We start from the raw sequence: 14,545 nt of genomic DNA, 5'->3' as shown, positions 1-14,545 counted from the left end.
CAATTAATAGCACTGGCTGCTCTTCCAGAAGACTAGAGTTTAACACCCACATCAGGCAACTCACAGCCACCTGTAACTCCAGCTCCAGGGGATAGAATACCCTCTTTTGGCCTCTGAAGGCACTCTCACACATAACACACACACACACACACACAGACACACACACACACACACACACACACACACACACACACACACACACACACACAGATAAAGTCTTAAAAAATAAAGTTACAGTATTATCCCCAGTGTGTCTTAATGAGTAGTGACACTCACAGTAAGGAAGGCTTTGTGCTGGTTTTGGAGTCTACTTGTGTTTATAATGGAGCAGATGACAGCTGACCAACTTCCCTCCGGGAAATGTTAGTAGAGGCTCCCTGAGACCTAATTGCTTTCTCTCTCTCTCTCTCTCTCTCTCTCTCTCTCTCTCTCTCTCTCTCTCACTTTTTCTCTCTCTCTCTTTCTCTTTCTCTCTCTCTCTCTCCCCCTCTGATTTATTTTTATTTTATGTATTTGAGCATCTGTTTGCCTGCATGCATATATATGTGTACTCCTATGTGCACAGTGCCTCTGGAGGTCCGAAGAGGGCGTCAGATCCCCCTTGAACTGGAGTCAGATGAGTTTGAGTTGCCCTATGGTGGTGGGAGTTGACCCAGGTCCTCTGCAAGAGCTCCAGGGTCTCTAAACTGCCGAACCATCTTTCTGGCTGCCATCCCCTCCCTCACTGTATCTAGTCTTGAATATAAAGACAATCCTATGTGGTCAGCAACAATGGTCTGACTGATCAGCCTCTTTCAAATTTCATGTGTGGGTTTATAGAATTGATGGGATCAATTTCCAGATATAAATAGCTAGGGAAAGGGGAAGTTTTCTTTCCGTTGACTGTCAGCTGATGCCCTCTGGCAAGGCACAATATCTTTCTGGCCTTTGCGTCCTGAGGATAGAGTCCATTATGGAGGAAGGCCCTAACATTGCATCCAGTCAAGAGGGGAAAGGAAAGCTCTGACAAATTGTACTTTCCAGAGTTTAGTCCCGTCTCTCTGTCTTCAGGGGTTGGTTCATTCCTTGGGGGCTATACTTCTCCTCAGGGTTGTAATAGCTACTGAAACAAGCGCCAGAGACTGGGTCCAGAGGAGACGTGCTTGGAGGCTGCAGAAAATCCATCATCTGTCTGTCTTTAAGATTAAAAAAAACTTTCCCCAGAAGTCTTCCCAGAACTTGCTTCTAGGTCTGATCAGTCAAAGTCCAGCCACATGCTCATTCCTGTAACTCCCAGCCGGGGTAATGAAGATTCTGTGCCGGGCAGGTGAGTCATGGGCTATGTGGACTTTAGAGGAGGAAAGGGCTGTGGAGAGAGATTGAAGATATGATGCAGGGGGATGACAGAAGTGCTTTCAGGGGGAAGACACCTGGGTGTGTTTCTTTTTCTTTTCTGTTCTTTTCTCCTCTTCTTTCTCCTCCTCCTCCTCTTCTTCCTCCTTCTCCTCCTCCCCCTCCTCCCCTTCCTCTTCTCCCTCCTCTCCCTCCTCTCCCTCCTTCCCCTCCTCCCTCCTCCGTTTGTTTTTGAAACAGGGTTTCTCCTTGTAGCTGTAGCCATCCTGGAACTTGCTCTCTAGACCAGGCTCTCTAGCCACCTGCCTCTGCTTCTTAAGTGCTGGGAATGTGTGTGCCACTGGGTGTATTTCTTAACAAACTGGTCCCCAACCCTTCCAGAGAGAAGGATCCCAATCTGGTGGCTCAGGTCTGTAATTTCAGCTACTCAGGAGCCTTGAAATTACATCTTCCAAGCCACTCTGGATAAATTTAATGAGATTCCTGTCACAAAATAACAAAACACAAAAAGGTAAGATCTGACAGAGCAAGAGTCTTACCAGTTTTGAAGAAAAGACTGTTGAAAACAGAGGAGGGATTGTAAGAAGACTTATACATTTTCTATCATGTATTCTAAGAGTCATGTTTATGACAAGGAATTAAAACCTTGTTATCTCTTTCTCACCTAGTAAAACATCTCTGCGCATGTTTTAAAGCCCCACTAGTTAAAACATTTGTTTACACAGAGGCTCCCTGCATTCTGGCTTATAGCTGGGACCTTTTCCCCTTACCTCCCTTATCCTTTCAAGCCAATCAGGGACGATGTGAGGTAGGATCTCAGCCAATGGAGAAAAGACAATCTAGAGTAAAGACCAAGTGTGCTTCATGCTTCTGAGCTCCCCTTCTGGATCAATGGTAAAATTTTACCTAGTGGATACAGAAAGGGCTGAGAGTTAAGCTCAATGGGTTCATCACCCACCCCACTACACACACACACACACACACACACACACACACACATACATACACACACATACACACATACATATACACACATACACACACATATACACACACACATATATACACACACATGCACACACATTTGCACACACATACACACATTCACACACATGCACACACATTTGCACACACATATACACATATACACACATTCACACACATTTGCACACACATACACACATATACACACATACACACACATTCACACACATGCACACACATTTGCACACATATACACACATACACACACACACTAAAAGCCTTGTTGAGTGTCCTAGGATACACGACTGGAGCACAGGGAAGGAGCTAGAGTTGGTGCTGGGTTCAGCTGCCCTGCAGCCCTTGTCCCTTGAGGGAAGGGTCAGGGTTACTGAGGTGCTTGGATGCAGGGAACTGGCTGAGGTAACCCTTGAATTGACATTCCTTACGACTGTGGTTACAGATTCAGGGACAGGAGGGACAAGGTATCTGACATTTCTCTTGACCCTTAGGTGGGCCTTGTCATGGCTCCCGACACAGGGAGGGACAGGAAAGAGAGCTGTGAGTCAGGAGCATACCTGGGGGAAAAGAAAAACACGGGAAGTGACTCAAAGCCTGCAGAGGAGACAGGTGGCCAGCAATTTGCAGGACTGACCCTGGGAGAGCCGGGGTGAGGGCAAGAAGCCCCTCTCTGAGGCTGCGGGTGCTCACACTTCCGGCTATTTCTGTCAGCCATGTTTCCCACAAACTCTTCCCTCCTCACCACAATGGCCACTGCTCACTCACCCACAAGCCCAGTTGCCAGCTGTTGTAATTCCTGGCTTCCACCCACCCCCTGTATCCGGGAGGCCCTCTCACCTATGACCCCAGAGGATGCCGCAGACCTTTCCAGATGGGCATCTCTGCTCTCACATCCTGAAGGACAAGTGTGTGGTGTAAGAGGTGGTTAGAGGGAAAGTCAGGGGGCATGAGGGTGACAGGCACACATCCTGTGGGGTCACCAGCCATAGGAAGAGGGGCTCTTGGTGGCATTAGCCTTGGTGGCAAGCATTTTTTAACCCCTGAGGCACCTTGCTGATCTTTTTATCTCTTTCTTTTTTAAAATTCTTCCCCCCCCACCTCTTTTTTGTTTTCTTTTTGTTTGTTTGTTTGTTTTCTTGGTGACAGGGTCTCACTTTGTAGCCTCAGCTGGCCTGGAGTTCACAGGAGGCCTCTGCTGGATTAAAAGCACTGGCCACCCTCAGACTTGTTACTTTTTTTTTTTTTCTTTTTTCTTTTTTTCGGAGCTGGGGACCGAACCCAGGGCCTTGCGCTTGCTAGGCAAGCGCTCTACCACTGAGCCAAATCCCCAACCCCCGTTACTTTTTTTTTCAGAGTCTTTGTATATGCACCAGGCTGACTTTAAATTCCCTATGTAGCTCAGGCCGGTCTCGAACTCCTGATCAATCTTCATGTCTTAGCGTCCCAACTTCAGAATGACTGTATCCAACTCTGGAAGTCCTATATGCAACTCTTTTTTTTTTTTTTTTTTTTTTTCCGGAGCTGGGGACCGAACCCAGGGCCCTGCGTTTGCTAGGCAAGCGCTCTAGGCAAGCGCTCTACCACTGAGTTAAATCCCCAACCCCCCCCCCCCTTTTTTTTTAAGGCAGGTTTTTGTTTTGTTTTGTTTGGAATGTAGTTCAAGGATGACCTTGAGATTGAGATCCTCCTGCCTCAGCCTCTGGGGTACTAGCATGGCAGATGTGTGTTTCCTTCCCTATTCTCTCGGTGTGATAAGCATTTGTATATATGTCTTGGGCACTTCTCTACTTGTCTTCCCAGTAAAAGGAGAACACAAACAAAACCCTACAAGTTTTCACACTAGGTGGAAGACTGCCAAGTTACTAACCGTGCTGGAATGTCCTTCAGAATGTGTTAATGTCCTTTCTGATGGCTTTATGAGACACTGCCCCTGCAGCCACATCCTCCATGCAGCCAGGTGTCACTGACTTTCCTGGGCTGGTAAATGAAAACTTAGACTTTGCTTTTAGTTGCATTTCAAATCATTAACGAGATGGAACATTATGTATTAATCCTTTAAAAGATTTACTATTTCATTCTAACCATGTGAGCGTTTTGCCTGTGTGTACCATGGGTGTGCCCGGTGGCCCAGGAGGTCAGAAGAGGGTGGATCTGCTGGAACTGGAGTTCAAGATGGTTTTAAACCACTATGTGGTGCTGTGAACTGAGCTCAAGTCCTCTGTAACAAGGTCCCTTAACTGCAGAGCCATCTCTCCAGCCCCTAGATATATTTTTATTTGCTAGTTGTGTGTGTGTGTGTGTGTGTGTGTGTGTGTTTGAGAGGGGAGGAGGGGGAGGGGAAGAGGGGGGAGGGGGAAGGAGAGGGAGAGGGAGAGGGAGAGGGAGAGGGAGAGGCCTGCTATATTCAATGTTGTACTTTCTATTGGATCTCTGGCCTTTTTCCTTGTTCTTTGAAAGGTATAGTCAGTTTTTATTTATTTATTTATTTATTTATTTATTTATTTATTTATTTATCTTTGCCAGGTATCGTGGTACACATCTGGAATCTCAGCATTCAGGAGTCTGAGGCAAGAGGATTGTTAGCTCAAGGCCAGCCTGGGCTACATTGAGAACCCTCCTAAAACAAAACGAGCCTGGGTGGGGAGATAGCTTGGTGGGTAAACTGCTCGCCACACAAGTATGAGGACTTGTGTGTGATCCCCAGAAACCACATAAAGAGGTGATATAATCCTGGTGCTGGAGAGGTGGGGACGTGCAAGCCCTCTGACTTTCTGACTAGCCAGCCTACCTGATCAGTGGCAAGTCCCACATCCCAACAAAGGACCCTGTCTCCAAACACAAGGTAGATGGTGTCTGAGGGACGATACCTGAGGCTGACTTGTATCCTCTATGTGCATGCATGCACACTCACACATATACATGCGTGCACACTTGCACATATACATACATTCACGGAACATGCACTCACATGCATTCGGATACACGTGTGCACACACACATACACACAAACTCAAACTAACCCAAAAAACGATGCTTTTAACTTATGAAAATCAGTATTGCCATGCATCTTACAGGGGTCTCCCTGTGATCTCTGATTTTATCTTTTGACTTTTATTTATAGCGTTTTCCCCTTGTAATTTCTTTGTGGGTACATTTTTTAATCACTTCTGTTATGACTTCTGTTTGTCCTGTGACTAGGAAACTTGATATCTTGGGATCATACAACCATTTTCACACACATTTTTTAAGTGTGTGTGTGTGTGTGTGTGTGTGTGTGTGTGTGTGTGTGCACTTGCCTGTCTTTATGTGAGGCCCAAAGAGGGTGCTGAATTATCTGGAACTGGGGTTAAGGGTAATTAGGAGCTTCCATATGGGTGCTGGGAACTGAACCTAGGTCCTCATCCTAGAGCAGCTGGTGCTCTTAACCACTGAGCCAGATCCCTTGACTCATATATGCTTTTTTTTTTTTTTTGGTACTTTTATAGCTTTATTTTTCTAGTGTTTTCTTCAGTTCTTTGATCCTTTTGGGATTTATTTCCATGGTAAGAATGAGGCAATGAATCCAGATTTATTTATTTACCACCTAAATATCTGGTGAAGTGACTCAATTTATTGAATTCCCCTGTTTATTTGGGTCTCTAAATTTCCTTTTATTCTTCACAGCTGACCTCTGCGAGGACCCTGGCCTCCAGCCATTTTAATTACTGTTGCCGCGCTGTGGTGTGCAGAATGTCTTACAGATCTACCCTTCCTCGCTTAGTGTATTTTGTTTTTCTCCAGGAATTTTTCTATTTTTTTAATATATGTTTTTTTTTCCCCAGTTAAAATTGTCATTGTCCCATGGCTCCCATAGCAGCTGACCCTTCATGCCCATACGTAGTCCCTTGAACCCATAGCTCACTTACAGTAATAACGACACATCCATAAGACTGCTCTTTATCTGAGAGCAAGGTCTTTCTTCCTTTATTTATTAAGGTTGTGGTGTGTTCCCTGTTTGCATTTTATAACTCTTTATAACTCTTTCCACTTATGCCTGCACACTTTAAAATGTATTTTATGTGTTCTTGTTGCTTTCATAAGTGGGGACCCCCCCCTGTATCATTTTGCTCGTGACCTTTTGTGCTTAGGACATTTTGTTTTTAGACACTTTACTAAGTTCTGTGATGCAGACGAACCAGTTTGTAGTGCAAGCCCATAATCACCGCTACTGGGTAGGGCGAGGCAGGATGATCATAAGTTCAAGGCCGGCTGGGCGGTGAGTGACACTATGTCTCAAAGAAAACGCAAGGAGGATGGGTCCCCGAACTACACCCAACTTCTGGATGGGACATGGCTGCTGGCAGTTTGCTTGCTCAGGGCCCAGTGGATGGCCACACCCACTGTGCACAGGGGCAGCTCAGATAGGACTCAAAGTGTAATTAATAACGACAGAAAAGAAAAGATGAAATTGGGGGGAAGTGGGGTGAGGGTACGGGAGTGAGTCAAAGGAAGGTAGTGGTTGGAGATGATCAATATATATTGTATAAATGTATGAACTTTCAAAGAATAGAATATATTATGTAAAAAAGAAAAGAGCCGGGCGGTGGTGGCACATGTCTTTAATGCCAGCACTCAGGAGGCAGAGGTAGGCAGATCTCTTGAGTTTGAGGCCATCCTGGTCTGCAGAGTGAGTTCTGGGACAGCCTGCCTGGACTACATAGAGAAACCCTGTCTCAAAAAAAAAAAAAAAAAAAAAAAAAAAGAAAAGAAAAGAAAAGAAAAAAGAAAAAGAAAAAAAGAAAGAAAGAAGAAAATTTTATCAAAGGAATGAAACGTTAAAAGACAAAAACATAGAAGGGGAAAAAGCCTGCAGATGTCTTTTAAGAAAAAGCGGTTTTGGGTTGGGGATTTAGCTCAGTGGTAGAGCGCTTGCCTTGCAAGCACAAGGCCCTGGGTTCGGCCCCCAGCTCCGGAAAAAAAAAAAAGAAAAGAAAAGAAAAAGCGGTTTTTATTTTAGGCATGGGGTTTTGTCTGCATGTTTGTGTGTGCACCACGTGCATACCTGGTGCTGGTAGAGGCCAGAAGAAGGTCCTGGATCCCTGGACCTGGAGTTATAGATTACTGAGAACCGCCACGTGGGTTCTGGGAATCCAACCCCTGTCTTCTGGAAGACCAGCAAGTGCTCTACCCACATGGGTGATTCTGTGAAATATTCAAGTATGGAATAATACTATTCGGTGGCAATAATTCTTCCATAAATGTATGTATCTCATAGCCAATCTTTTTATCTAGTAGCCTTGTCAAACCATTCCAGGTCAGTGTTAAATACCGATGGTGACCATTTGTGGCGATAGTGACATTTAACAGGACTGCCCCCCAGATGCGTCCATTAAATGTGTCGAACAGACAGATCTCTTCAGTTTACATAGTAACAGGTGGGTGATCACGCCAGGTATGGTGGCTTTGATATCAGTACTCGGGGAGGCAGAGGTAGGAGGATCTCTGTGAGTTTGAGGCCAGCCTGGTCTACAGAGTGAGTTCCTGGACAGCCAGTGCCACACAGAAACCATCTCCAGGAAAAAAAAAAGTTTACTTTGGCCCAGAGTTTCTAAGGTTTGGTAAGTCCACGGTCACTTTGGGCCTGCAGCAGCTCAGTACACAGTAGGAAATATGAGGTGGAGGAAGCCTGCTTACCTCAAGTGGGGTGCAAAGTGAGGGTCACTGACTTAAGTGACTCCACCAGGCCTTTAAAATCCCCACCCTTGTCAGGAGCATCATGGGCTATGAAGCAAGGCTTCAAGCTTTGGGGAGATTTATCCAAACCTTAGCACTTTCCTTTGAGTAAAACCGTTTAGCGGGAGATCCTCCCCGAGATGGAGAAGGAAGTAAGCTGGAGAAAGAGGGTGCAGGGGAAGGCTGGGAGGGGATGGGGAGGCCAGGGTGGGGAGGCAGGCTGTGGTGCCAAGGAGCAGAGACGCCTCTCATAGGGAGAAAACAGATTCTGCCACTTGTGTCCGGACAAGCTGTCTGTCTTTCACCTCAGGGTTCTCTTGAGCCGCTATGTCTAGAGCAAGACACAGTCAGGAACCGTTGGCCTCTCCCACACTGTGTGGGGGATGGGAGAAGACAGAGTTCTGAAGCTGAGGCAGGACAAACTGCCTACCTACCTCAGCTACCCTCCATACAAGTACTTGCGAATGTCAGAGCCCTCACTGGCCTCTTCCTCGGGCCTCCTCAGAGCCATTCTCTCCCCCAAGTCAGGAGACCCCATCCTACCTTCCCACGTTTCGTAAAGCTTTTATGGGATCCCCTGGGCAGGGTGATGCCATCACTACCCTCCGGGAGCCACTTCTGTGCCCAGAGATTTTTGGGGTGGGGAAAAGGTTGGGTGAGTTTTCAATGCAGATATCATGTGGACATGGAGGAGCAGTGGCCACCCACGTGGGTGATGGGATGAGGTCAGGAGGCCCGGAGAGAAGAATCTTCAGACGTCTGAACAGTCACACGTCAGGAACACAGAGGAGACAAACCCTCCCAGACCCTCAGAACACGCGGTCTCTTAAGAGAATGGGAGGTGACCCGATGGCTTCATTTCTACTGCTGGTAGTGGGCAGACATCCTCCTTTTCTCTCACAAGAAGGAATTAAGAACATACAAATATGGGGTTCGGGGGAGACTAGAACTTTTAGCTCAGTGAGTAGAGTAAGGACTGAAGTTCAGATCTTAGGCACACACGTGAAACTCAGGCGCCATGGCACACATCTGTAACTTCAGTGCTAGAGACCAGAGGATCCTGGGGTGGGAGGGTGGGGCTGGGGGAAGCTCACTGGCCAGCCAAGCTAATCAAAACATCGAGCTCCAGGTTCCGTGAGAGACCCTGCCTCAAAAACTAAGGTGAAGATTGACTGAAGGAGATATCAGATGCTGAACTCTGGCCTACATACATGCATGTATGGGCGAATATACCCACAGATACATGTATGCACAACACACACACACACACACACACACACACACACACACACACACACACACGGATATAAGCACAGTGCTGGGACTCTAGGCAGAGCGAGGAACAAGCATATCTTGGGTGGCTGTGTCTAGCAAGAAAGGCCAGAGGGCCTGCTGCAGAGGCAGGAGACTAGACTGGGAGGAGCATGGAGAACTTTCTATGAGCCTTCTGTGCTACCTTTTGGTATGTTTCAGAAGGGCTACCTGGACTGACTCTGTTTACCAGCCACAGGAACTTGGGGATACAGAGAGAAAGTAATCACATGGAGAGGGTCTCTCCTATTAAACGAGGCTCAAGGCAGAAGAGCCAGGATGGCCTGGCTTGACGGAGTCAGGATCCTGGGCGGGGTACTCAGTGGGGGAACTTGGAAAGAGAGGCAAGATAGGTGCTGAGGTCGGTCTCTGACAAGGAACAAAGGCAGGCAGGGTGCTAGGTAGCGTGAGGAGCCCGGGGCAGTTGAGTTGCTTTCCCCCAGCCAGAATCCAAGAGGGCTTTCCTTGGAACTGTCTTGCAAAATCATGGCGGCGTCTCATGGCGGCATCTCTACTGATGTGGCTTCCTGTGGAAAGTAGGTGCTGTTGGTAGGTCCTGGCATGAGTCTTACTCATTTCCAGTCTCCCCGATTTCTGTACCAGGCCCAGGCCTCCAGGGGGAAGCTTCTAGAAAACACATCCCAGATGTGTTGAGGGAGACGGAGCCAAGAGAGCGAGATGACTACTCTTTTTGAGAAACAATGCAATTTCCCCTTTGGATCAACAACTTGGTGTTACTTAGAGAAAATGACACCTCCCATCCTAGGGCTGGGGATCCTTGGGCTTGGAGAATGGCTTTGCTAGAAGCAGGTTTGCAGAAGAGGAAAGGGGAAGCCAGAGGGAATATTCTCTGCTCTTAAGGACTGGTGAGATACTCCTAATGGATTTGATCATGTCTGTGAAGCCCCCTTTGCCTGGTGACAGGACAGTCACAAGTTGCAGGCATTAGGGGGCATGGACGAGGAGGGGGCGCTATCCGGCTCATCATGGTGTTTATTCTGTCAGACTTGTCTGTGGCATGTTGTCGTTGTGAAGCCATACTTATGAACGTGTGGAGTATCGTCTGCTGGCAGCTCAGGATCGTTCTCTCCCGTAGTCTAAGCTCTTCTGCCCAGAAGGGACCAGAAGCCAGAGAGCTGGAGTCCTCAGAATCCCCTGGGTGCCAAAGAGAGACAGTGCCACAGGGTTCGGTGAATGGAAGAGAAACTTCAGTCGGAGTGTTGCTCACTGTCTGAGGGCCGATGTGTGGGATTTGGCAGATAGGAGATTTAGGCTTTTGCTCTGCTTTGATCCTGGAGGCTCAGGTGTCTTGTGGTTTCAGCCACTTCCTGACTTCCTAAAACCTAACAGGAAAGCTGAACCAGCCCTTCCCAGCTTTGTAAATATAGAATTCCCTGTATTTAAGCACAGCGGGGAGCGCCTGGAGTGGTCTCCGTGTCCTTGACTAATAGAACCTGTGTGTGCTTAGTAAGAATGCACAGACAGATCTGTCCAAGGATCACTGAGTATTCAAAGTTTGGTGATTCCCCTGATAGCAAAGAATTAGGTTGTTTCCTGGTTTTGATATTATGTCTACAAAGTCAGGAACCCACCCCCGCCACACACACACACACACAAACCCCTGCTTGGCAGTGAAACTGAACGCACCGTCAGACGTATTTACTCAGAACACATTCTTGAAATGCAGTGTTTTCCTTCTTTCCTCGATGGGCGTCTGAAGGCAAGATGGGTCACCAGGAGCTCTACTGGAGTCGCCCACGGAAGTTTGGCCAGGGTTCTCGCTCTTGCCGCGTCTGCTCTAACCACCATGGTCTGCTCTGTAAATACGGACTGAGCATGCACTGTCAGTTCTTCTGTCAGCACTTGAAGGGCATGGGCTTCATTAAGTTGGGCTAAGCGACCTGAATGGATTATTCGACTATCCACCCAGTGAAACCCATCATGCTAGTCTTTGTGCACAAAGAATAAAGAAGCGAAGGCTTAAAAAAAAAAAAAAAGAAACGCAATGTTTTATTTGAAAGACATTCACTCTTTGAAAGCATTCATGCCTATTTCTAGAGAAGTCTTCTGCGTTTTCTTATTTTGGCCTGTAGGACATGATTCTCCACAGGACATTTTTCTTCCAACTCTCTGGCTCTGCCTTCCCCAGCTCAGTTCAGTGACCCCCTCCTCCTCCTCCTCCTCTTCCTCTTCCTCCTCCTCTCCCTTCCTCTTCTCTCTCCTCCGGTCCCTCCCATCAGTCCCAGGTGTAGAACTCAGTCTCCTGCATGTCCATCAAGTGTGTTATCCTAAGCCACAGCCCTATTCTAACCTAAGCTTCTTTCTCTGTTTCTACAGCACAGTGTAAATGGTGGGCAAATATCACTCCTTTTGTCTTCAGAATGCATCCACATTTGACTGCTTTCGAGGGTCACCATCACCACCTCGTCAGACCTGCATCCTGTCTTAGCCGGATTATGACAGTGGCTTGGAATCATCCCTGCTTTACTCAGAGTCTCCTCAGTAGCCAGAGATCTTGGCAAACCATACACCAGAGTGTGCCAGGCTTTGCTCAGATAGAGGCCCTCTTCTCCCTCAGAAAAAAAGCCAACACCACATGGCTGTCCATGCCTACCCACCCCCCATTGCTTCTCTGACCTCACTCTACTCCTTGGCCTCTTGTCCATCTTGTCCCTTGAACCTTCTTGTTCCAGGTGAGAGCCCGTGCTGGACACATGTACCAGCTGTTCCCTCTGCCTGGACAATTCACCCAGATGTCTACAAGTTGGGCTCCTCTGTCTTGTCCTATGTCCTTGAGCAGGGACTTCTCTGACCCTCTTGTCTAGCAACCTTTTGTTGCCCATTTCTGGTTCACCCCATAGTACCCACCGCCATCTGTCTTCAGACAGTGTCTCTTCTCTGTCTTCTGGTTCGCTGCTATGTGCATTGTATGAATTACTGGAGAGCAATAGCATGTGAGTTGAGTGTAGACGTGAACTTGGGACATTCACTGCGCCCGATGCACCCGTTAGTGCTGTCACAGAAGGCTCTAACATAAACTAATCCCCCCCCTTTTTTTCATATTTTAGACAAGATCTTATCCTCTAGGCTTGGTTGGCCTAGAACTTGCTATGTAGATAACCTGGCCTTGAACTCACAGAGATCCTCCTGCCTCTGCTTCCCAGGTGCTAGGATTAGAGGTGTTTGCTGCCATGCTTGGCTTTCAATGAGAACTATTGTGTTTCCATTGTGAAGCATCTACACAACGTCACTTAACCTCAGGAGACTCCAGGCAGCGCATATGGTGGAAGTCGAAAAGCACTGCTTCATTAACAGCTCGTGTGTGTGTGTGTGTGTGTGTGTGTGTGTGTGTGTTTCCCGAGACAGGGTTTCTCTGTGCAGCTCCGGCTCTCCTGGAACTCGCTCTCTAGACCAGGCTGGCCTCAAACTCAGAGATCTGCCTCCCCAGTGCTGGGACTAAAGGTGTGCGCCACCACCACCTCCTGGTTCTGTTTTTGTTTTTTTGTTTTTGTTTAAGTACAAGAAATAACAGTAACTGTTCCATGGGTTTTTGTTAGAATTAAGTGAACTAATTCATGCAAATAATTGTGAAACACCTGGCATGTACTAATGGTTAAATAATTGCGAGCCGGTTTAATCTCCCTTTGTAGTAGAGGGATCTAAAGCTCGGAGAATTTAGGATTGTAGCCGCAGGTTACATAGCAAGGGGCAGGGTGAAGGTTGAACTCAGGACTCATAATTTACACAGCTGGTTCTGCTAAGACTCATACAGTGACCTAAATAAGGTCGTGGGACTCTTCCCTAAGGCGAGGCAGCAGTGTGGCCTCTCGCTGTCCGTTTTGTCTGAATCCTCCTCCCCACATTCCAACCGACTCATCTGATGTTTGTGGAACATCACCAGGCCTGAGAGACTCACGGCCTCCTGTCTCTGTGTCCAGAGTGGAGTGGACAGATAATCATACCATTTGTCACGACCTGGGATCGAGATGACAGAGCTGAGGTGTAGTGGAACAGTTCCTGTAATTCTGTTGCTCGCAAGGCTGAGGCAGGAGGATTGTTGAGAGTTTAAGACCAGCCTACGCTACACACAGAGACCTTCTTTCAAGAATAAAATAATCCGGGCACAGTGGTGTACACCTTTAATCTCAACAGCGTTCAGGAGGCAAAGGCAGGTGAATTTCTGAATGTGGGGCCAGTCTGGTCTAGAGAATGAATTCCAGGCCAGCCAGGGATACAAAATTAACATTTAAAAAGACAATTTTAGATGCCCACTAAATGTCTACCCTCTTCACTTCCTTTACCAATACAGTTCATCATCCTGACTTTGCTTCCTGCCCAGTGTCCCCAGTGGCCTGGGCACCCTGTGGCTTCTGAGCCTGCTGACCTCTCTGGCCTGACTCCCTGGCAGCCCTGCAGCTGTCCCCATGATGCCTGTCCTTACTGCTAGGAAGCCTTGACTTGAATTAAATGTGAGCCTCATCCTGTTCTGCAGTGGGACCCAGAAAGTTGACTTCAGGGACAGGGGGCTACATGTCTGCTGGCCCCGACAGGAACCGTGAGCCTAGTGAGGGACTGGGCTCAAAGCAAGGAGCACGGCTCCATTAGCACAATGAAGGTAGATCTTGGTTACTGACCAGCTGTCAGGTTCTCATCCCTGTCCCGAATCACCACAAATGGGACTCCAGAAGGCAAGCCTTGTCCACAGGGTAATGGAGGGCTAATGTAAGGTGGAGGGTACCGCAGACTGAGATTCTAAGATTGTAACTGCTGTCTGTGAAACTCAACTATCGAGAATGAAGCTTACCACCACGCTTCCCGCGTTCCAGAGGTTTTGCAAGGCAGGGATGAGATAGCTTGCCACTGGCGTTAGCTGGGCCAGGGCCAGGGTGGGGTTTCCCTCAGAAAGCTGGAGCCAGTCTGGGGTGGAGCCCCTTGCCCTGCTGTGTGGGAGCATCCAAGCTTCTTCCTCTGGCTGGGAAACTTTCTGCTAAGCAGCCAAGCCAGAAACTTTCGAGAGTGGAAGCATGGGTGAGCATTCAAAGGAAACGTATACTGAGGACCAGGCTCTCTGTGTACACTCCATCCCAGGTAAATCTTGGGGTGCTGTCCCAGGTAAATCTTGGGGTGCTGTCCTTACCTTGCTCTCTTCTGACCCTAGTCTGAAAACCTTCCCCATGCCCCCCAAAGC

At 47.7% G+C, this 14,545-nt stretch overlaps 1 protein-coding gene across 1 annotated transcript; it reads left to right on the top strand.

The window, feature by feature from the left end:
• Positions 1-9,153: 9,153 nt before the first annotated feature.
• LOC120094789 (40S ribosomal protein S29-like) lies at positions 9,154-14,545 on the top strand. Its single transcript, XM_063268110.1, has one exon. It carries the CDS (start codon positions 11,083-11,085, stop codon positions 11,251-11,253), a length of 171 nt encoding a protein of 56 aa, XP_063124180.1. The 5' UTR covers positions 9,154-11,082; the 3' UTR covers positions 11,254-14,545.

The sequence above is a fragment of the Rattus norvegicus genome, chromosome 9 (genome assembly GCF_036323735.1).
Source record: "Rattus norvegicus strain BN/NHsdMcwi chromosome 9, GRCr8, whole genome shotgun sequence".
NCBI classification, from domain to species: Eukaryota; Metazoa; Chordata; class Mammalia; order Rodentia; family Muridae; genus Rattus; species Rattus norvegicus.
The sequence above is the reverse complement of the archived record's forward strand: the minus strand, read 5'-3'. Positions and strand labels throughout refer to the sequence as shown.

Excerpts from the sequence above, each read along its gene's own strand:
- LOC120094789 (XM_063268110.1), top strand. The coding sequence starts at position 11,083 with ATGGGTCACCAGGAGCTCTACTGGAGTCGCCCACGGAAGTTTGGCCAG.